The sequence below is a fragment of the Terrapene carolina genome, unplaced genomic scaffold, assembly GCF_002925995.2.
Source record: "Terrapene carolina triunguis isolate 2854851 unplaced genomic scaffold, T_m_triunguis-2.0 Scaffold23, whole genome shotgun sequence".
Taxonomy (NCBI): domain Eukaryota; kingdom Metazoa; phylum Chordata; order Testudines; family Emydidae; genus Terrapene; species Terrapene triunguis.
Window position 1 is genome coordinate 3,643,292 of NW_020664374.1, and position 23,314 is coordinate 3,666,605.

At 42.3% G+C, this 23,314-nt stretch overlaps 1 protein-coding gene across 1 annotated transcript in view; it reads right to left on the bottom strand.

Annotated features, from left to right (window-relative positions):
- The window catches only part of LOC112110504 (serine/threonine-protein phosphatase 2A regulatory subunit B'' subunit beta), a gene marked incomplete at its 3' end in the record, with an annotated part of 69,258 nt that extends 63,407 nt beyond the window's left edge, over nucleotides 1–5,851 (bottom strand). Inside the window, exons 1-2 of the mRNA XM_026649251.1 lie at nucleotides 5,819–5,851; nucleotides 2,494–2,954 (exon numbers count right to left, since the gene is read on the bottom strand). Of these exons, the coding sequence (XP_026505036.1) occupies nucleotides 2,494–2,844 (351 nt within the window). The remainder of the gene's footprint in view (nucleotides 1–2,493; nucleotides 2,955–5,818) is intronic.
- Nucleotides 5,852–23,314: the final 17,463 nt, after the last annotated feature.

The window sequence follows — 23,314 nt, forward strand, 5'->3', positions numbered from 1 at the left end:
GTCCACGGCATGAACCTGCCCCAGTAACACCAAGATTTCCACATTGCTGGGGCCTGTGCCTTGTGAGAGGTCCATGTCAATTTCCTCATCACTATCGTCGCCGCGCTGCAATCGCCTCCTCCTCAGCTGGTCCTGGTTTGGCTTTGGCATGTCCAGGAGGCTCTGCATGTTTTCCAGGACAATGCGCGTGGTGTTCATAGTGCTCAGAATTGCCGCGGTGATCTGAGCGGGCTCCATGATCCCAGTGCTGGCTATGGCGTCTGGTCTGAAAAAAGGCGCGAAAGTAGTATCTGACGGACCAGGGGAAGAAGGGAGGGAGGGAGAGAGGGAGGGAGGGGCGAGTGACACCGCGTACAGGTACAGGGAATTAAAATCAAGAAAGGTGGCTTTGCATCAGGGAGAAACACAAACAACTGTCACACAGAATGCCCCCCCCCAAAGATTGAACTCAAAAGCCTGGGTTTAGCAGGAGGGAGGGGGGAAGCAAATGAATACAGAATAAATCTATTTTTTACATCTTAAGACGACGGCGCAGCATGACTGATAGCCCTTGGCATTTTCTGGGTGCTTGGCAGCAAATACTGGGTGCTTGGCAGTAAGCCTTCAGGTCTACTGCACAATATGATGCCCACTGCAGTGTGACAACGACGGATACCAGTCATAATATACTATCTTCTGCCCAAAAGGCAAGGGGTTGCTGCTGTGTAGCAATCTAGCCCCACGTCTGCCAGCCCCATGTCTGCCAGCACCCAGATCGCCATCGGCCTCTTCTGGGTGCTTAGCAGACAATACTGGGCACTTGGCAGAAAATAGCATACTACGACTCTGCTAACGTGCAATGAGCCAGCAGGGCGCCTGGCAGAAAATAGCATACTACGACTGATAACCATCATTGTCTGCCCGGGTGCCCATGATCGACAGCCACTGCAGTACGACGACGACGGATACCAATCGTAATAAACCATCTTCTACCAAAAGGCAAGGGGCTGGTGCAATGCAGCCCTACGGCTGCCAGCCCCACAGCTGCCAGCACCCAGATCGCCAATGAAGGCTACCAGTCATGCTGCACCGTCTACCGCCAAAAGGCAGTAAGCTGCTGCTGCTGTTTAGCAATGCAGTCCCACGTTTGCCGGCACCCGGAAGAGATATGGTGACGGTGAGCTGAGCTGAGCGGGCTCAATGCTTGGCGTGGTATGTTGTCTGCACAGGTAACCCAGGTAAAAAGGCGCGAATCTATTGTCTGCCGTTGCTGTGACGGCGGGGGAGGGGCCTGACGCAATGTACCCAGAACCCCTCGCAGCACTGCTTTGCATCATCCGGGCATTGCGATCTCAACCCATAATTCCAATGGGCGCCGGAGGCTCCGGGAACTGTGGGATAGGTACCATAGTGCAATGCGCCGGAAGTCGACGCTAGCCTCGGTACTGTGGACGCGGTCCGCCGACTTCATGCACTTAGAGCATTTTAGGTGGGGACACACACAATCGGCTGCATACAACCGGTTTCTATAAAACCGGCTTCTATAAATCCGACCTAATTCTGTAGTGTAGACATAGCCAAAGTGATTTAGGAGGCAAAGAGACTTAGGCTCCTAAAACAGTTAGGTTTTGCAATGCTGAACAAAGCATAAATACGTTTAAAAATTTGGGCCTCGGCTTCTCACCAGGACTTTGTCCTTCTATTGGTAGATAGTACCACTCCCTTTGTAGAGTTAGGTGTGTATGGTAAATGTTTCAAACTCTAGTAAAGTGCACTGCACTGTATTAGCGCCCGGAAAAGTGACATGTGGCCCTTGGATAATCAGTGAACTAGAGCTTCCAACTAGAGATGTCAGTTTGTAAGGCTCTACTCCACATCTTTAGTCAAATGAAATCCCTAATACCAATTTCAGACACTAGTGTATCTTGTAAATCCAAACAGTGCAGTAGAAGATTTTATCAGATGCACACCCACATAAGAGTGCAAAATAACTTAGATGCTAAGTTTATTAAAACAGCTACTCTACAACTAAAATCAACCATTTTCTGCAATTTCTAATCCTCTAGGAGGAAATGATTTTCCTGCACACGTAGCATTCACTGTGGTACGTTTAGCATCTAGTAAGAGTTGCAACATAGAGATATACAGCTCAGATTGTACGGTATTATATTTGTCAGAGTTTAGTGTCCTTTTACATTACTTTGTTAAACTTCACAGTACTGAATAACTAACAACTACCATTGTTGCTTTTGAAGAAATGGAGATTCAAGAGGAAAAAACAAAATGAACATTACACAAAACAAAACAAGAAACTCACAAGCAATCACCTATAAAACTATCAGTCTCTTGGTAGTTTAGACAAGTATTAGCAAAGATTAGCGATTTATGCCACTAACTCACTTTTTGATTGAATGCCGTGACAAACATCCTCATAACTCATCAACACCACACACCTCAGGATTCACCTATTACAAAAGTATTCTAATTTAAGTCTCAGAAAGTAAAGGAACTTACTGTTCTTGTCCCTGTAGATCTACGTATTCCTCTAATATTAGATAGGTTTCTTGGGCTAGTTGAAGTTCCCAGGGGAAGAGCTGTGGAAAGATGAGGAGGACTGGAAGGAGTCACCAAAGGAGATATCAGGTTATCTAGCATACTTTGTTTAGATTTGGAGGTTTTATTAGTAAAAGTGAGAGGTTCACTGTCCCCAGCATCTCCACTACCAATTTCAGTCTTCTCTTCATTCTTGATCCTTCTCAAACAATCCTTTAACATCAACTGGGTTGTAGGCTGACTGAGCCAGCACAGGAAGAGTTCATCCACTTTCATTTTTAGTACAGGTTGCAAAACTTTCCCAGTTGGCATCTTCTACCAGTTTACCTTTGTTCCAACAAAGGAACTCAAGTCAGCCAGATTAAGAAAGTTTCACTGCTTATTCCACTATTTTTCACTCTGTTGCACAAAATCCAAGATGCCTGTTAAAAGAAAGATTTTATTGCTTAATATTATGGTTGCAACAAGATGTCAAGACTGAACTAATGCCATGTGGTACAAACTCAGATACAAGGCTTGATGACAAACATACATACAAATAAATGAGAATTGGGTCACATTCCATCGACTATGGATTAGTACAACAATCTATGAAAAGGCTTTTAAAACTAATCTGGGCTGTGAAGGTTGTTCCTCTGAGTCCCCATCCTGTACAATCTTAGCATAAGGGAGATAATTTACCTGGTCTACATTACAGACCTATATCAATATAACTACATCGCTCAGGGTGTGAAAAATCCACACCCCAATGTAGTTATACCAATCTAACCTCCCCCATGTAGACAGTGCTATGTGGACAGGCGAGTTTCTCCTGTCAACAGTTACCGCTTCGGAGGGAGGTGGATTAACTACATCAATGAGAGAAGCTCTTCTGTCAGCCTAGGAGTGTTTTCACTAAAGCTTTTTAGACTGTACATGAAGACAAGCCCTAATACTTTTCAGACATTTATTTCCAATTTTGCCAGAAAAAACCCTTCCTTTCTGTGAATGTAGATGTGCAAAGTTTTAAGGGCTTTTTTTAAAAAAATGAAAATAGAAGTGGGTCTTAAATAAGGCTTCGAACGTGACTGATACTATGGCGGCATTACATGCAAGCAATGAAATTCCAAGCAAATGAGGTTATATTAATGAAATGTTAAGATTGAGATATCAAGCGTTTGAGTCAGGAAATACAGAGCTAACGTTGAAAACTCAACCTTAATTCTGCATCTTATGCTTATGCCTTAAAATATGATCCCTTCGTCTCACTTTAAATGATTTATCAGTATAATCCTAAATGAAATTTCTTATCAAGTTTATACAGTTAAGGTACGGTGCTGTCTTCAAACTATTTGATTCTTATGTCTCAGTCAGGACTACAACACAAATCAAAGTTGAAAATACCAGTTAATGTTATTAACCTTTACAATGTATGGAACCTTCTGGTTTTTTTAAAAGCCAATGCAAACCTATGATGGCTTTAAGTGTTGGGATGGCTGCAAGACCTTTCAGCTTTGAATTACTCTCACTTCTGAGGCAAAGCTCCAGGTTGAGCATGCCTGAGTTCAGAATTTAAGGAAAGAAGCAAAGGGCTAAAGCAAAATACTAAAACTGTTCTGTCCCAGTTCTGTAGTTGACCCGGATATCTCAGTCACCACATCTGTAAAAAAAAAACCTGTCATAAACGGGCTTAATGTTTGCAAAGCATTCTTATCCTTAGGTGGAAGGCTTTATAGATATGCAAAATAGTTGTAATTATTATTATTAAAACCTCAGTTAAGGAAGAAGTAGATCTGAAGCTTTTGTTAGCACCGTAATTTACATACGTTTAAAATTAGGAAGTTTGAGCCTTTATCCAGTCTTCCAGCTAGCATGCTTCACAATAATAGACAAACTCAAGACCCTTTAAACATCCATAACATCACTTACTCAGACTTTCTTTAGATATGGCTTGTTTGCAGATCCCGACACTCATTCAAACCAAGACAGAGTGAATCAGAATTAACTGCAAGTTAGATGTTCCACTATGTATTTGCAAGTTAGGATTTTCTGTTATCTAAGTGAATTAGGAGCACATGTAACATTGAAAGTCAATGTGATCTGTGCACCATAAACCACTGAGGCTCTTTAAAAGAAAAGAAAAAAAGCCACTCAATGTTATACAGTCCATATTTTAGGGTGTCAACAAATAAGGGCAGAGTAAAGATTCAGCTTTTCCTAAATTGCATATGTTTGATTCCATAACATCTATGTTGATTTTGCAGTAATTTTCTGCAGGGAAAGCATGCCTGAGAGAGGCAGCCAAAACACACTATGCAATGATAACGGTGGCAATTAAACACTCAAGACAAAGCAGGCAGAACTAGATTTAAATGATCAACTTTATCTCTTCCCCTCCCTCCCACCTTTCCGTTGGCTACTATAGCTTTTCAGATATTGTGTTTATGAAATCAGAGTTATCCATGGTGTTGAACTCATACACTGTTCACTGAATGGCAACGATATGACATGGAAGAAACGCATTGAGTGGCCCATCCCACCCAGCTCACTGCAGGACTGATCGCATCTATGGTCTATCTCCTGATAGACTCTGTCCCCTGAGGAGAGAGAACCGGGGTGCCTTGGTGCGGGTCATGAAATTAATAGACAACAGGTTTAAAGCGATCATGAGGAAGTACTTCACCCAATGCACAGTCAACCGCTGGAACTTGTCACCAGGGGATGTTATTAAAGCCAGAACTATAACTTGGTTAAAAAAAGAATTAGCTACGTTCATGGAGGATAGGTCCAACCACAGTTATTAGTAGGGTGACCAGACTGTCCCAATTTTAAGGTCTTTGTTTTACCCCAGCCTGATTTTTCACATTTGGTCACCATAGCCATTAGCCAAGATGGTCAGAGATGCAACCCCACCCTCCCGCTGGGCACGCTAAACCTCTGACTGCCAGAAGCGGAGACTGGATGACAGGGAGGGATCACTTGATAATTACCCAGCTCTGAAGGCAGGACACTGGACTAGATGAACCATTGATCTAACCGCGATGGCCGTTCTTATGGCCTTAGCTGTCTCCAGCCCTGCTCTGCCTCTCCTCTGTCCCCCTCCCCCCGCGTCTGCCCCAGCCGCATCCCTGGGCGGCGGACAGGCCCCCGCAGCAGGACGGACCCGCTCACACACAGGGCTGCAGCCACCCAGGGCCCGGGCCGCCCCGCGCTCCCCGGCAAGATCCCGGCCCCGCGGGCGGGTTCGGCGGCGCAGCGCAAGGGGGGGGGGGAGGGTGGCGGCGACGGCGGCGGTTTCACGTCTCACCTCCCGCCGCTGCCTTCAAACCCGCCGCGCCGCCTTCCGGCCCGCCCCGCGCGAGAGCCGACACTTTATACAGCCGCAGCTCTCACGAGAGTCTCCCCGCGAGAAGCTGCGCCCGGTTGCCAGGGTGACAGGGGGGCACGTGGCTGGAAGAAAACCCAGCCACGCCGGGAGGCTGCTGCTGCGTCCTGACGTTCCCGTGCAGGCGCCTCACCTTCCCAGTAGCCTGTGCGGTGTGACGTCACCCCCCGGCTTCCCGGTGTTTTGTTGGCCCCTCCCTTCTAGTGCTCCTTTCCCAGCAGCCTGTGCGGCGCGCGTGGGGGGCTGGCTCTGTGCCCCCTCTCGTCCTTTCCCAGCAGCCTGTGTGGTGTAGAGCCCCCTTTGCGGCCCCCATGTACACCTTCCACCTCCCCCATGCCCTGCGGGCTCCCAGCATTGCCTCCTGGGGGTCAAGGATTGGGGCCTAGCACCCTCCAGTTACCCCCTGTGCCATTGCCATCAGCATCACCGGGGTTCCTTGCCTCCCTCTTGGGAGCCTCCTGAACCCTGTGGCTGAGGGGGCATCCTGGGGTAGGGAAGCTCCCACCTGGCCTCATAGTGCATCACAACATAAGAGGCACAATGTAGGGGCCCAGCTTGTCACTGTAATCAAGTAGGTGCAACGCAAGGTGCTGCTGCATGTCAATGCCATTTGCCACCATGTTCCTATGACCCTCCTAGACTCTCTCCCACCCCCACCCCAAACCCTCAAGGATGGCAACTCTCTTGGCAATAGTTGTCAATCTGTGGTTCATGGTCCACAGAGTACTTGCTGGTATTCTGAAGAGAGCTGACTAATCACGTGATGCTGGCTCTTCTTGTTTCCAGCTGTTAAGTTCCATTAAGAGAGAGCTAAAAATACATTAAATATTTTCCGATTGCGTTTCTATGTAAGCAATTGCTGTAGTTGCCATAGGAATGCTATGGTGGGGTTGCAAATGGGAGGAAAGGTGGTTCATGTGATAGCAAATGGGAGGGGAGGTGAAGCCCGGCAATGGTGAATGTAAAGGTAGATGATAGACAATCTCTCTATTAAGAACTTCTCACAGTTTGAGAGCCACTCCCTGCCATATAGTTCACTTCACTGTTTATCTTTCTCTCCAGCCTCAAAACCTCTGTGTAGTTTCATACTTTGTTTAAATTTCACAAATAAACCTCTGGGACTTTCTGGATAGGCTTGTGGGGTTGAGGGGGTTAAGAGGGACGTGCTCATACCCTTGCGCACACACAACTTTTCACTCACCTATTGGCATCCACTCAGTACAGCTGCAGGCCCCCTGTATTTGTACCCAGATTCCCCCACCCTCTCTTCTGATATGGTTTCACCTCCTTTCATATATATATATCATCCACGTATCACAGTGAAGTGAAAGAAAGGATTTAGCTAAATTTAATCTATTTGCTGTTGGCTTCCTTTGGCAGCTTCTGTGTAGTGGTGGAATGGCAGTCTTTGAAGTGTCAGAGTTCCAGGACTGCGGCAGCATTGCAGATGTTCTTTCCCCACTTTATCATCTACACGAAGCAGCAACAAAGAAGTTGGAATGGAATGCAGTGGTTCAGAAGGAAGGAATAGAAAGTGTGTCTACACTGCAATAAAACACCGATGGCTGGCCCATCTCAGCTGACTCAGGTTGCAGGGCTATAAAATTGCAGTGAAGACATTGGGCTTGGGCTGAAGCCTGGACTCTAGGATCCCACAGGTGGGGAGCATTCCAGAGCCGAGGCTCCAGCACAAGCTCAGACATCTACATCACAAGTTTATAGGCCTGCAGCCTGACTTCTGCAAGCCTGAGTTAGCTGACACAGGCCAGCTGCAGGTGTTTTATTGCAGTGTAGACATACCCTGACTTTAAGATTAGGTGAATCTAGGAGAAGTGAAAAAGTGGGATTGCTCCTCCACTGTGAAGAGTGAAGGAAAGAGGCAATAGATAAGAAGATGCTAAGATTGGATGAGCAAAGGAGAAGGTTCATATAAGCGCTGAGAGAGAATCTGGTATAAATCCAAAGGCCAACAAATTCAGGAAAGCAATTCCTGTATTAAAAATACTAGCCTTCTACCCAAAACAATGGTGCTATTGTCATTGTTTTTGAGTTTTTTGAACCATTCCTGTAAATACTTTAATATTTTTACACAGTTTTTAAAATTGGATTCAGAGATGTTAAGAAAGCCTGTAAATTGATGAAGGATAGGTTGAGGAGCCCCCACTTTCTCAAGTAAGATAGTATTCTGGTTCCTGCATATTGGACTGTAAAGTTAGGAGAGTAGGATTTTATGAAGACTAAAATGTATTGAACTGCATTATCCAAGATGGGAAGTGATTAAGGCATTGTGCATAAGATATGCAAAGCAGAATCTGAAGTAAGGATAAATCTGTGAATGTTCTGGAGGTAGTGAAGGACAGACTTCAATATGGAAGATGAGGGAACACAAAAAAGTTTGTCACAGATTATACGATTTCTGGCCCTAGAAGTACAGGTCTGAATTAAGCAGAGTGATAGAAGAGTCAGAGACATGGAACAAAGAGGACTCTTAAAACATTTTGAATGTCTTTGAAGCATTCCTTAGTGATGGTGTAGGCATGTGTTGATTGACAGAGTGACAACAGGTGGCAATAGAGGGATCAGAGAGCGAGTGGAGTGAGTTGTAAAGTTGGATATCATCTGCATAGAAATGATGCCCTTTGTTGACGCTGGCAATAAGATCTCCCACAGGGAGCAGATGGAGAAATCAGAGAAAAGAAATAAAACATCTGTGAAAAATACACAGGGTCTAAGTCTGGTCTATGCATGTTAGTGTAAATTCAAAGTGACTCCATTGACTTTAATAGAAGTTGTAAAGATTTACACTGTTTTCAGTGAGATGGGAATCAGACCCTCTATGTCTGCAGTGAAGCAGGTAGTACTTGGGGCAAGATCATCAGCTGGTACTGCAATTGGCAGTAATACTTTGGCAAGCTGGTCCAAGGAAAGAACTTGCAGAATCTGAATCAGGTCTCCCTCAATAGGGTGTCTCTGTCCCTGGAACTTGCTTCTATAAATGTGAGCCCATACTTGTCCAATTTTAGAAAAAGCTGTAAAATGCACCCCTTTGTTAAGGCCTTCCAACTAAGAGCTGACTTTAGACTTCCCTATAGAAACTTGTGTTCTGGCTGGTATTCCCACATCTCAGTTGGTTTAATGTGTGGTCAATAGAGATGTGCTTGGTCCAATTTATGCAAAATGTACCCATTCACTTTAGTGATGGATGCTTAAAATGTACATTTGAATAATAAAAATTAGTGCATGCATTATGAGACAATATCCAGTGTCTGAAAGTTAAAGTAATGGAGTCATATTCAGTAGTTATGTAAAAGGTGGTGAAAGTTACATGTGAGGGTGAGTGAGGATCAGGAAATTGGTTTAGGTGGATGTAGGTGGTGCAGTAAAATAACCTACATCAATATAGGACTCAATGCATATGCAAAATTAGTATATTTTACATGCTAAGGGGCAAAAAGGAAGGTTGTAGCATAAAAGCAGCTAATAGGAGGTGTAAGATAACTGGGGGCTAGACCAGGGGTTCTCAAACTATGGGTTGGTATGCCAAAGTGGGTCGCGACCCCATTTTAATGGGGTCACCAAGGCTGATGTTGGTCTGAAGCCCAAGTCTGAAGCCCAAGCCCCACCACCCAGGGCTGAAGCCAAAGCCCAAGCCCCACCGCCCAGGGCTAAGGTTACATGCCCCCCGCCCACGCAGAAGCCCTTGGGCTTCAGCTTTGGCTCCCCTGCCTGGGGCGGTGGGGCTCAGGCAGGCTCAGTCTGCAGTCCCCTCTCCTGGGGTAGTGTAGTAATTTTTATTGTCAGAAGGGGGTCACGGTGCAATGGAGTTTGAGAACGACTGGCCTAGACAATTCAGATCTTTGTGGGTTGCAGTTATTACCTAGATTTTCACCTGGAACTTGCAGTCCAGACAGCGTATGAAGCAGAAGAAGCTGACCTTCCCTACTCGGTTGCCATCCAGCACTTACATTACTGAATGTTTATGCTTTTCATATATGATTTATTTGTAGCTTCAAATTAGGGTGACCACCTTTTCAAAAGGCAAAAGAGGGACACATGCAGGTTACCCATCCTCCTCCATGGCTACACTTCTGCTCCTCCTCTTCCATGAGGCCCTGCTCCTCCTCTTCCACTGACTCCCCACCCCCTGCTCCTCCTCTTCCCCTGAGGCCCCACCCCTTGGCCTGGCCAGAAGCCGGAGCTGGGCCATGGTAAGAGCTACCCAGGAAGCCTGGGTTGCTTTGGGGAACCCCAAACTGTCCACCTGCCCTGGGTGGGAGGCCTGAGAGCAGCTTCTGGCCCATGTCTCTACCCCACAGGGTGTCCTGCCCAGGGCAGGTGGAGGATCCGGCGCTCCCCACAGCATCCCAGGCTCCCTGAGTGGCTCTTACCATGGCCTGGCTCCGGCTTCTGGCCTGGCCAGGCTGCGGGCAAAGGCCCACCTAAGCGCCCCCGCCCCCACTGGGATAAGGCTGGTACTGCCCCTGAGCATCAGGCAGGTGCAGAGCGGTACCACAGGTAATCTGGGGCAAATGCTGTCCCAGGGTCATTCAGCCCGGGACCAGGACTTGAACTCTGCATTTTGGGACTGTCCTGCCCATTCGGGACGAGTGGTCACCCTACTTCAGTGGTTCTCAAACTTTTATACTAGTGACCCCTTTCACGTAGCAAGCTTCTGAGTGCGACCCCCCCCAAATTAAAAACACTTTTTTATATATTTAACACTATTATAAATGCTGGAGGCGAAGCGGGGTTTGGGGTGGAGGCTGGCACCTCATGACCCCCATGTAATACCTCGCGACCCCCTGAGGGGTCCCAACCCCCAGTTTGAGAACCCCTGCCCTACTTCAAATATAATATTTTAGAAGGGCAATTTTGCGAAATCTTTGGCTCCAAAACTAAATCTAACAATAAGAAACTGCATTAAAACAAAATAAAGTGGCTAGCATTTCATTTTTGCTCTTTAAAACCATAAAGAGTATAGTTTACCAATATTGCTTGGTAACATCATTTTCAGAGTATGTATATAGAACATATGATATATGTAAAGTAGCTCCAAATACCACTTTCATCCTAAAATGCCTTCAGCTTTTTCTGTCACTTTCCAGAACTCCATCTACACTATAAAGTCAGTGTCCTCAATCAACAGTTAGAACTGATGAGTGCTGACTTTTTTCATTTCTGATTTCTTTATGCATGTATGTCAGCATAGTAAATATCTGCGGACAGCAAGGGAAAATTATTGCCATAAACACAGTGGGTCCTAAATGCCAATGGTAGGTAATGGGATGTTTCCAGTGGATATGGACCTATAAACTTCCAGTGTATTGTATAAGCCCTAAATCATGCAGTCTTGAGTACTCAGGCAAAACTCCCATTAACTTAAGTGGTAGTTTTGTCTCAGTAAATTCTAAGTATTTCATAGTTAGCCTATAAATTATAGTAGTACCACTTCCAAAACAGCTTTTCACTCTTACTTTTCCACCTTTCTTTCCTGAATGTAGAGCTGCCATTTTGCCATAGATTGCATGTATGGTGAGGTGAAATACCTACTTTTTAGATCCAGACACAACTCCCTGTGAAGAATCTTTATGAATCCTTATACTAGAACTTTAAAACTGCACATGTGTGGAGGAAAACTGTAAAACTGTATTAGGATGTAGTTTTAAAAGAGAAGAGCTACTTTTGTGTCAGGCTTCTAATATGGCTGTTGCTGACCACAATTTTCAAATTTATGTACCTAAAGTTAGGTGTAAAACCTATATTTCAGCACCTAAGAAATAAATAGTGGCCTGATTTTAAAAGTTGCTGATGACTTGCAGCTCCTACTTAGTTAGGTTAGAGGTAGGTGTTCTCAGCATCTCTAACAATCAGGTCACTTTTATTTAAGTGCTTACATTCGACAATTTTGGCCGTAGCTACTAATCTGGTTTGTGTCTCAAAACTTGCTGTTGCTTTTATGACTTGGTCAAAGCATTGTGGAAAGGGATCTGCAGAAAGGGATCGGGGGGTCATAGTGGATCATAAGCTCAACATGAGTCAACAGTGTAACACCCTTGCAGAAAAAAAATCAAACATCATTCTGGGATGTATTAGCAGGAGTGCTGTAAGCAAGACATGAGAAGTAATTCATACGCTGTACTCTGAGCTGATTAGGCCTCAACTAGAATATTGTGCCCAGTTTTGGGTGCCACATTTTAGGAAAGATGTGGACAGATTGGAAGAAGTCCAGAGAAGAGCAACAAAAATGGTTAAAAGTCTAGAAAACATGACCTATGAGGGAAGATTGGGGAAAAAACTGGGTTTGTTTAGTCTGGAGAAGAGGGGACATAACTGTTTTCAAGTACATAAGAGATTGTTACAAAGAGGAGGGAGAAAAATTGTTCCCCTTAACCTTTGAGGATAGGACAAGAAGCAATGGGCTTAAATTGCAGCAAGGGCGGTTTAGGTTGGACATTAGGAAAAATGTCCTGTCAGTGTGGTTAAATTGCCTAGAAGGTTATGGAATCTCTGTCATTGGAGATTTTTAAGAGCGGGTTAGAGAAACACCTGCCAGGGATAGTCTAGATAATACTTAGTCCTGCCATGAGTGCAGGGGACTGGACTAGATGACCTCTCAAGGTCCCCTCCAGTTCTACGATTCTATGATAATACAGTAAAATGTAGAGATTTCTGTCTGATCAATGGGAGAAAATCCAACTTTCTGCTATACAAAAAAGAAGTGCTAATGCTGAAAGCCATCAAGTACTGTAATCTTATGTGTGGATCTAGAGCACTGACTGCTGGGGCTTCATGCATCCTCTTGTATGCTAGGGTGAGGGGAAAGGCTAAGAAAATGTTAATAGGCTGGGACTCCCTTACACTACGAACCCACACCACCCAACTATGACACTTCAGCCTTTCTTGCAGCTGCCTACCAAAAATAGAGCTAGAATGATGAGCTAGATATCATATGACCTCCAAAAGTAGCATCATATGCAGACAAAAAATTTCAACAATGCTGACTTAGTGTACACATTCTGCATCCAGCTACAAACTAGGGAAAGCATGAAATTCAGAGTTAAGGCTCAACATTTGTGTTTATGCCTTCACTTTGTGACTAGATATTGCAGAAAATAGAGTCTGGATAATCACTTGCAGATCAGCAATTCTTGCAGCACCAGGCAGGGTGTAGTGCTGGGTTTAATTATGAGTTGCTTTGCTGCCTGTCAACTTGTGTCATGGATTTAGGCATTATTTTAAAATATTTTTTGTCCATGAATATGTTTTACTCCCTCTTTATCACATTGTGTGTTTATTGACTGAGACATCATCACAGGCTGTCTCTTTACATTAGTGGTTGTTGCTGTATGGGAGTATTTACATTTCAGAACGGGAAAAGAAAAAGTAATATAAAATGTAGTTACTGTAAGAGCAGGTGCACTATTCACCAAACAGGAAAAGCAGTTGAGCAGTTGTTTGCCATTACAGTTTTAGATTAATTTAATTTTTATATCACTCTGGAGCAAGAAAATTGAGCAATTGTACATTTTGCTGAATTAATATCTAGAGGATTGTTTCCCTTAGGGCCTTGGCTTGGACCATGTTTACAGCAATCCAAGTATGAAAGGCTGGTTCCCCATTAAGTCACCCTGATCTTCTGATCTTGGGTTTACAGAGTTCTAATGCTATATATAAAGGTTTTATCTAGCAGTGTATCCAGGCCATATGAAGCATATGGAAAACTGCTCAAAACACAATCTCGGGGGTCGTGTTTAGCAAGATGTGTGTGAGGACACTTATGGGACATGGGAGTGGAAATCTATTCATTCCCCAGGTTGAGCGTCATTGAGCCAAATTCTCCTCTCACACTGATGGGACCATTATACATGAGAGGAGAAGCTAACGTACAGCATTCAGCAGCAGCCACAGTGGCTAGGTCTGCCAACCACTTCATCTGCCCTGAAACACACATGAGCCACTCCAGGGCCAGGACCCCAGCAGCTCCATGTATATGGCCAGGACCCAGCAGAGGAAGCTGGAGTTGGAGTTGTGTTGTTGTGACAGAACATGCATTTCTTTGCACTTGATAAGAATAATATATTTATTATGTGAGAAGTGTAATTATAATTTCTTTCCTAATTTTCTTGAATTTCAGTGCTTGGGTTTTGCAAAGGACGTGACAGGCAAGTATATTTTTGTTAGTTAGCAGCTTTAACTGGTTCTGAAATAATTTCTTTTGTTTGTGGAGTCTACTGTAATGTATTATAAGTGTACCAAGTGACAACTGTGAAGTAAAACTCCGTATTATCTTGGCTAGTGGTGTTCTAATTAACCCATACATTTAACAATAATTAACTAAATTAGTTGTTGAATTAAGAGGTTGTGCAAAACACATATTTAACAATTCACATATATCCCTGCACTTTACTTTGATTTGTTTGTAATCTATTGAATAATATTTTAGAACTTCAGTTAGGACTCACTTCTGCTCTTATCAGTAGCAGAATTTCCAGTCACTACAATGGTGCAGGATCAGGTCTTTATGCACAGTGGGGCCTAATTCACAACTGTATTATTCCTGTTTTAGGTTGCTGGATCTGGGCTTCTCACTATATTTTAATCCAGGAACTAAAAGGTTAATTATTTTTAAATCTGTGGGCTAATTAGAACAGTTAATGCACACCATATTTACTGCTTTTTTTGATTTTTGTAAGGAGCTCACTCATGTCTTCATCATTAGAAAATACCAATTCAGTTCTAGTATCCATAAAAGCCTTCAGGAATAAGTACATTTGTTTCCATTCTTATTAGGGAAAAGTTAAAATTTCAAAAAGATTCTGGGCATAGAGAACCATGTTCCTTTCCTTTCATTAACATCTTTTTAGTTGTAAAAATTACTTTTAGAAAGGAGTAAAAGACCATACAACTCTTAAGTGTATGTCTTGCAGTGTTGCCAACACTCACACATTTATCATGAGTCTCATAATATTTTGTGTTTTTCTTAAAGACCCCAACGCCTGGAGTCCTGTGATTATGAAAATATAACAACAACAAGTAAGTTTCTAGCCCACCTGGTTGCAGAGAAAAGTTTAAACGTGAACCCCCCAAAACCAGAAGGCAAATAAAAAGAAATCCAAATTTATAACTTTTTAAAATCAAGATTTTTAAGTCAATCTCATAATTTTGGGGGGGCCTGATTCATGATTTCTGAATGCTTGGGATTTGCAATTCTATGTCAGTAAAATCGGTATTACAGATCTATCCAGATCTATTTCTGAACAGGACTTTGTCATGCATTCTTAATATTCTATTTTTTACCACAGTAACTTAGTTAAAGACACAAAGAATTGTATGTTTTTGTGATTTAAATGCATCAGAGTGGGCTGAAGCGTAGGGTTAAGAGTTGGTTACATATTTCAGATATTGGAGCCAGACAGCAATTCAGTCTAATAATGTGCACGTCTACAATTTCCTGAAATTTGCTAGTACATGACCTCTTAGATGCATATATGTGACCCCACAACAAACTCTGTTATGTGGTGCCAAAAAATGGCTTTAACTTCAGCAGCTCAATTAAATTGCTACCCATGCTAGCTTATATCCAGAGTGAACACGACACAGCACATTAGCAACTAATTCATGGTGTGCCAGCTAATATGAGAGCCTGTACAACTTCTTTCCCTATGCTCATGAAACTCCCATTTACATTAATCGGAGTTAAGCATGCATAGAAAGAACCAAACATCCTTGAATTCCTTGTCACAGTATCTTGTACAGTTCAACAAAGTACTTTGTGATTCTCTTTGAAACAGGCATTTGGGACACATTAGCAGACTGGTACCTTGAGCTGAGCCATTCCCTTTAATAGATGCCTTTCCCCCCCATCTTCTTTTTCCTTGTGATCTGTATTGTACAGAACTCAGGAATCAAGCACTGTGGCTTTAAGAAAAAAGCAAGTTGTACAGGCTGTTGTCAGAACAAATGTGTGCTGTGGGGAGTAGCTAAAGCTTAGTCCATTGTTGGTAACTGAATCTTCTGTTCCAGAGAGAAGTTTAGAGAAATATTCCCTGTAATTAGTATTAATCCTCTAATATTATTATGTGAAAGGACTTGAGACTCATGAGACCAGCAGTTGTGACTGCAGACTGCAAATGGCAACATGATTCTAATCTGTATAATAATAATGTCTAAATCATTAGAGAAATATTTGACTATTATGGAAATGAAAACAGTGCAAGTAAAAAGAATAAAAAATTACAAAATGCTCAATGTGTGTATATAGGGCTGGAGAAAATATACAATACATTCTTGTAGGTAGAGGATTAATATTTGATCATATAATTAAAGACTGTATCATAGAATCCTAGGACTGAAAGGGACGTTGAGAGGTCATCTAGTCCAGTCCCCTGCACTCATGACAGGACTGAGTATTATCTAGACCATCCCTGGCAGGTGTTTGTCTAACCTGCTCTTTAAAATCTCCAGTGATGGAGATTCCACAGTCTCCTTAGGCAATTTATTCCAGTGCTGTGTGTATATATATCTCATAATGGGTATATAGTAGAGGACACATTTCATACTGTTTGTGTAATCTTAACTTTGGCATTTCCTGACTTTTAGATGCTCCCCATATAACCTTCATGTTCTCTTAGGGCTCATTCTGGGAGGGCACTGAGCAATGCTTCAAGGTGAGGAGCATGCTCAACAGCTTGCAGGGTCAAGACTTGAAGTACTTTTTCTACGGAACCGTAAAATATTTCTAATTCCCTATTGTACTATAGTGTAACTTCCACATATATACATTATTTATATCTGTACATAGGATAGAATTTTCAAAAGCACTCATAAATACATTTCAACAATAAGATTTGTGTGGAATGTAGGGAACTGAGGGACTAAAATAAGTGAATCTCCTCAGAATGAGGGACATTTGAAAAGTGTGACCATGATCAGTCCCATTGACATTAATGGGATTACTCACATGCATGAAGCTAAATGCATGCACAGTGTCTGTAGGATCAGGACTTTAGTGAGTTGTTCCTCTGGCAGTTATAGCTCTTGATTCAGGATATCACTAAAGTATGTGTTTAAGTCCATCCCTATTCAAGATAGCATTTAAGCACATGCTTAAATCTCATTGAAGTCACATGCTTAAGCCCTATCCTGAATAAGGATGCTTTCCTTAATCAGGGCCATTGTCAAAAAACTAACTAACTAACTAACTAAAAAAAAAGACACTCTTACTCAGCTGATCAACTGTCTGTAGGTACTTGGTTATATCTGCTCACTTTAGTTTCTAAAATAATACATTTTTACGTGCTATTCCTGCAGAGGTAACACAGCTCTGGGAGATGGATTCTGCTCTGGCTAGCTCATTCATCAACAGAATTGGTAACTAACGTCCAATTGTAGAACTTGCATTACTAGTAACAATGGCATGTGATTTTCAATTCCTAGGATGAATTTCCAGGGTTAACAGTTTGGAGGGGGGAAGCGGGGATGCTCATCTTCATCTGGGTGAAGCTGATGTAGTTATATCAGTCTGGGTGCTGCTCTTATTCCAAAAGTAGAATTAATATGCTGGTGAAATCACAAACTACAGCTGTTTGTAGCAATTTCCGTTTTCTAACAATATTATTTTAATTCTGAATGGCTACTTTAATTTTAAGGATATCGAATATTATAAAGATTCTGAAGGACTATTATCCTGAAGGGCTATTTTAATTCTACACATTTGTGTTATACTTGTTAGTGCACAAGACTGGAGGTGGGATTTTCAAATGGCAGCTAGGTATCCAACTCCCATTCAGGCTCAGTGGATGCCTAGCTCCCTTAACTGCTTTTGAAAATACCACCCTAAAGCTGTATACAGCCTGTAAAGGTAAAAATCATATGTAAGGATTATTCATAGAAGTAAAGATACAAATCAAGCATCCACAGCATAGTGTTAAAGCTCTCCATTTCCGTGCCGGAGACCTTAGTTTGATAACTTGCCCTCTGGGCTGTTAATGGTGTGGAGGGAGGATGCCAAACTCCAGGATGTGATTATTGCCTCCCATCAGTCAGCTAGGGAGTTGTGCGGATGGGCTCTGATGGAGCCCATCTCATCTGCCTCAGCCTGAAGGATAAAGACTTTGGTATAGGGCCTTGAACATAAGAGACTGTAAACACGGAGAAAGGTTAGTCTTCCCCGTTGCACATTGCATAGTAAAATCATTGTAACAAACTACCCAGTATTAGATTATTGAATACAGTGCCTTGATGTGTATATTTGTCTTAGTGCTTTTAACCAATTGTCAAAGGTGCCTAGAAGACCTTAAAAACAAAACAGGGTTATCCCCAGATTTTCAACAGGGATACAGGGAACTTCCACATTATCTATATATAAAACAATCATATGGATGCAAAACCATTAGCTTTTGCTCCACTGGTAATATTTTGTCCAAGTACCATACCTCAATAAGCTGCAGCCAGCCTTAGGTTGCTCTAAATTAGGGGTTCTCAAACTGGGGGTTGGGAACCCTCAGGGGGTTGCGAGGTTATTAAATGGGGGCGGGGCGGCTCTATGTTTTTTGCCGCCCCAAGCACGGCAGTCAGGTGTCCTTCAGCGGCAAGCCTGCGGGCGGTCCGTGGTCACACGGATTCGGCGGCGTTTCTGCGGGTGATCTGCCGGTCCCGCGGCTTCGGCATACCCGCTGCTGAATTGCTGCGGAACCGGCGGACCTGCCGCAGGCACGCTGCTGAAGGCCGCCTGACTGCCGCCCTCACAGCGACTGGCGCAGTTTGCTGCCCCAGGCACACACTTGCTGCACTGGTGCCTGGAGCCGCCCCTGCATGGGGGGTCGTGAGCTATCAGCCTCCACCCTAAATCCCACTTTGCCTCCAGCATTTATAATGGTGTTAAATATATTAAAAAGTGTTTTTAATTTATAAGGGGGGTCGCACTCAGAGGCTTGCTATGTGAAAGAGGTCACCAGTTCAAAAGTTTGAGAACCACTGCTCTAAGTAATTGTTTTTGTGAATTTGTTAGTTTATAACACTCTTTGGCATGGTAATAAAATATCAAAATAATTTACAAAATTGGATTACTTGAAATGTTCTAAAAAAACCCTTTCTATTGTTTACTTCTTAAAATGCCTTTTAAGGAAATGTTAAACACCATAGTTGACCAATATTTAACATTTCAGATGTATATTACTAACAGATCTGTTTTTTCCCCAGTTTTAGTACTTGTTCATTTGAGCAGTCTCAAGTACCTACCTCCTTTTGCTCTCAACAGCTGCTGCTTTTCACATGTTCTAACCTACATAAATTCTTAATTTTTGACTATACTTTTTGCAACGGAGACGTTATTGGTAAGGTAATAAGAAAAGGCCCCAGTTCTACCATGTAATGTGCATTTTTGTACCTTATAAGAATATTGAATAGACTTCATTATTTTTTTCAATACAAGTCTGAATTCTACCATTTGATTACCTGAACCAAAAGCGTTTCAATATGCCATCCATCACCCTGACCAGTGTAAAATGCTGAATATTCAGATTAAATTGGAACTTTTTTTTCTATGAATAAGGAATTTGATTCAATTCTATAATATACAGTGTCTCTAGGGAGAGGAAATTGAGCTGAAGGTCGCCGAAGGCAAGTGAGAAAATTGTATTATCCAAATACAAAATTCTTTTTCTTATCATCAAAACCTGAAATACAGCCACAGGGAATAAGGGGGTCAAGAGAGAATTCAATTAGAGATGAAAATGGAAAAGGTGCATTTTTCAACTTACCTTTCATTTTCCCAAACAAGTGGCAGCAGTGAGCCATATGAGTGCTATGAAATATTTGTCAAGTGGTTTAAACTTTTAAAAATATAAATCAGAAAACATTCTCAATCAGTTATAAAGAGATGGTAAAAGTCCATGTGAAAATAGAGCTTCTGAGTCTACATAATCTTTACCACTTCATCATTAGGTTGTTAATCATCAACACAGGCAAGATAATTAGCAAAAGCCTGACAGTTTGCTTGTATAAAGCTAAATAGTTAAGTAAGAACAAATTCTAATTTTATAATTTATTGCTCTTCAAGGATAGTTTAAAATGCCAATATTAGCAGACGATCTTTCAAAGTCTGAGGGTATGTCTATACTTAAAACACTACAGTGGCACAGCTGCAGCTGCGCTGCTGAAGCACTTCAGTGTAGATACTACCTATGCTAATGGGAAGGGTTCTCCCAACTGGGTAGGTGATCCAGCCCCCTGAGAGGCAGTTATCAATGCACAAATTCTTCAGTTGACATAGTACTGTTTATACCAGAGGTTAGGTCAGTATAATCATGTCTCTCAGGGGTGTGGTGACGTTGCTATACTGATCTAAGTTCCTAGTGTAGACCAGGTCTTAGTGAGCTAACATGACAAATAATTGTGCAAGTACTTTTGCATTGTGCAAAAAGAAGTTAATGATTTCCTCTTTATTCATTTTAATCTAGGCACAGCAAATCTATAAAACAAGACAGAGCCTTTCTGCAGAAGTCACCATTAAAAATGTTCATTTACAAACAATGGCCCTGCTTCAGCAAGGTATTGCTTAACTTTAATCAAATGAGTAGTCTTATTGCTATCAGTGTACCTTAAATACCAATGTATCTCAAATACCTTTCTATACATTTGCTTTCTATTAATATTTTACCCCTAAACATTTCTTCTTTCTAAAAGGAAATTCTTGTGGCATTCTCAGATACCACCCATGCTTCGCTTTTTATGGTGAGCTCTCTCTGTGTGTATGTACGTGCATACACACACACGTGCACTAATGCATGTGCACAGGCTGCTCCGAGACTCATAGATGTTAAAGTCAGAAGGGACCATTGTGATCATCTAGTCTGACCTCCTGCACATTGCAGGCCATGGAAACTCACCCTCCCACTCCCGTAATAGACCCATAACCTTTGGCTGAATTACTGAAGTTCTCTAATCATGATTTAAAGACTTCAAGTTAGAGAGAATCCTCCATTTACTGTCAGGATCCCAACAAAAGCAGTCAAGGTCCAGGGGCAGCGCAAGGGCAAACCTGAGGCTGGGAGCAGCAGAGGAGTTCATAATCGATTTCCAGGCCAAGGTCAATATTAAGGGTCAGAGTCCGAATCAGATTTCAGGGTGCGAGTCAGGAGGCGAAGACCAGATCAAGCTGAGGTCAAAGCCAGGAATTCAGGAGCAGGAACAGTCATGATAGCCATAGGAGAGCCACACTGTTGACTAGACACTTCCTGGAATGCCCCATGGGTTTAAATAGGGTAGGGAGCCAACCAGGAGCCATGAGGCTGCTTCTGTTAAACCTTTGAGGCGGAACTTCCCATGGTCTATGTCTATAGACAAAAACTGGGTGGCAGCCTGGAGCTGTTAGTAACCTGGTAGCTCTGCAGGCCTGGGTTCTAGAGCTGTAGGGCCTTACATTTACTCTAGTTTAAATGTGCCAATGCCCCATGCTGCAGGGGAAGGTAAAAAAACCCCAGGGTCTCTGCCAGTCTGACTCATGGGAAAATTCCTTCCTGACCCCAAATATGGCAATCAGTTGGACCCTGAGCATGTCAGCAAGATCCACCAGCTAGACACCTTGGAAAGAATTCTCTGTAGTAACTCAGATCCCATCTCATCTCTGTCCATTGGGGGGTATTTGCTACTAGCAGTCATGGATGGGCTACATGCCATTGTAGGCAGTCCCATCATGCTATCCCCTCCATAAACTTATTAAGCTCAGTCCTGAAGCCCGTTAGGTTTTTTGCCCCACCCCCGCTCCCTTTGGAAGGCTGTTCCAGAACTTCACTCCTCTGATAGTTAGAAACCTTCATCTAATTTCAAGTCTAAACTTGTTGATGGCCAGTTTATATCCATTTATTCTTGTGTGAACATTGGTGTTTAACTTTAATACTGTAACTCCATATATCTATTCATCCAAGAGAGTATATGATAGAGACAGAATTATACAAAACTAGGATTGCAAATCAGCATCTTTTAAAATTTTGAGGCAAGCAAGATTCAGATTTCACATATGAGTTTTGGACTTGTGTGGGTTCCAAACCCAGTTGAGATCTAGTGAAATTTCCCCCATATGACACTAAAAGTAATTTGCAATGTGTTGGTGCTGTTGAAGCCAAATTCAATCCAATCTTTTACACAGCCTGGAAAACAAACCTTCAGCCTTCAATTCAGCATAATAATCTGGATCTGATTATTGCTTTTCAGTATATTTGTAATACCGTATCACCATGAAAAGTGTTTTATGTGCAGTCTGAAATAATCCTCCCTTTCAACAAAAACATTCTTGTCCTACAAAAATGGAATGGACAATTGAATCTGTTTTCTTTGAACAAAGAAGCTTCAGTGTGAACCCTGAATGTGAAATTTTGGCCCTTTCCCACTTTGAGAGTCCACAATCTCTGTATTTTAGGTGGGGCATGGGGGTGGGAATTGCCAGTCACCACATTTGTGAGTGTGCTGGGAGAGGAAAGTTCAGATGCTAAATGTGGACTGTTTTTAATAAAACACAGAACAAGACTTTCGGTACTGAGTATCTTTGAGCCTCCTCCAAACCAACCTCAAAATGTTCAATGTTCATCTTATTTAGGGAACTTTTGAGGTGAAGGGAATTGCAATCAGATATCTATTCAAAAATTAGACCTATATTAGACCTGTTTGAAAAATGGAATTTCTATCTTGTGGGAAGTCCAAAATTTCAAAATTTAGTTTCATCCTGAATTAGGATGAAAAATCAAAATCTCAGAATTTTTTGTCAAGTGAAAAAGTCTGAAATATTTTGTTTTGACCTTATCAATGTTTCCCTTTGACCTTATTGACAGTATATCAAAACACTGAAGTAGAAATGATTTTTGACCTTATAGAAACAAAACAGTTAAATAATTTCCTGTTGAAAATTTATGTGAAATGGATATGTTCCTGCAAAACATTTTGATTTAATCAAATCAGCATTTTCCAATGGAAAACTTCATTCAAAATTTTATCAGCTACACTGAGAAGTAAAAGCAAGACTTTAAAAAAAATTGGCATTGATCATGAACAGGATTCAGTGGGATGTTGCAGGGGAACAAGGGTCTATGTTAGTTTTTGGCCCTGATCCTGCAATCCCGATCCACATGGACAGATCCCTGTGCTTGTGCAGAGCCCAAGAGCCAAAATCAATGGGATTTATATGGACAAATCTTTTGATTTTCCCACTGGGCAACTATCTGAATCTTTAGGCAACTAAATACTTTTGAAAATTTGGCCCAAAGTTACTTCAGTGGGACTTTGTTGAGTTGTAAGTGTCCATTTGTGGATCAGACTGCATAATTGGGGTCTTTTTAAGATGGAAGCTCCTGCTAAATGGAGCAGGAATCAGTATGTTACTCCTTATATGTTTGAATAAATGTTTTTAAAAATGACAGTGAGATT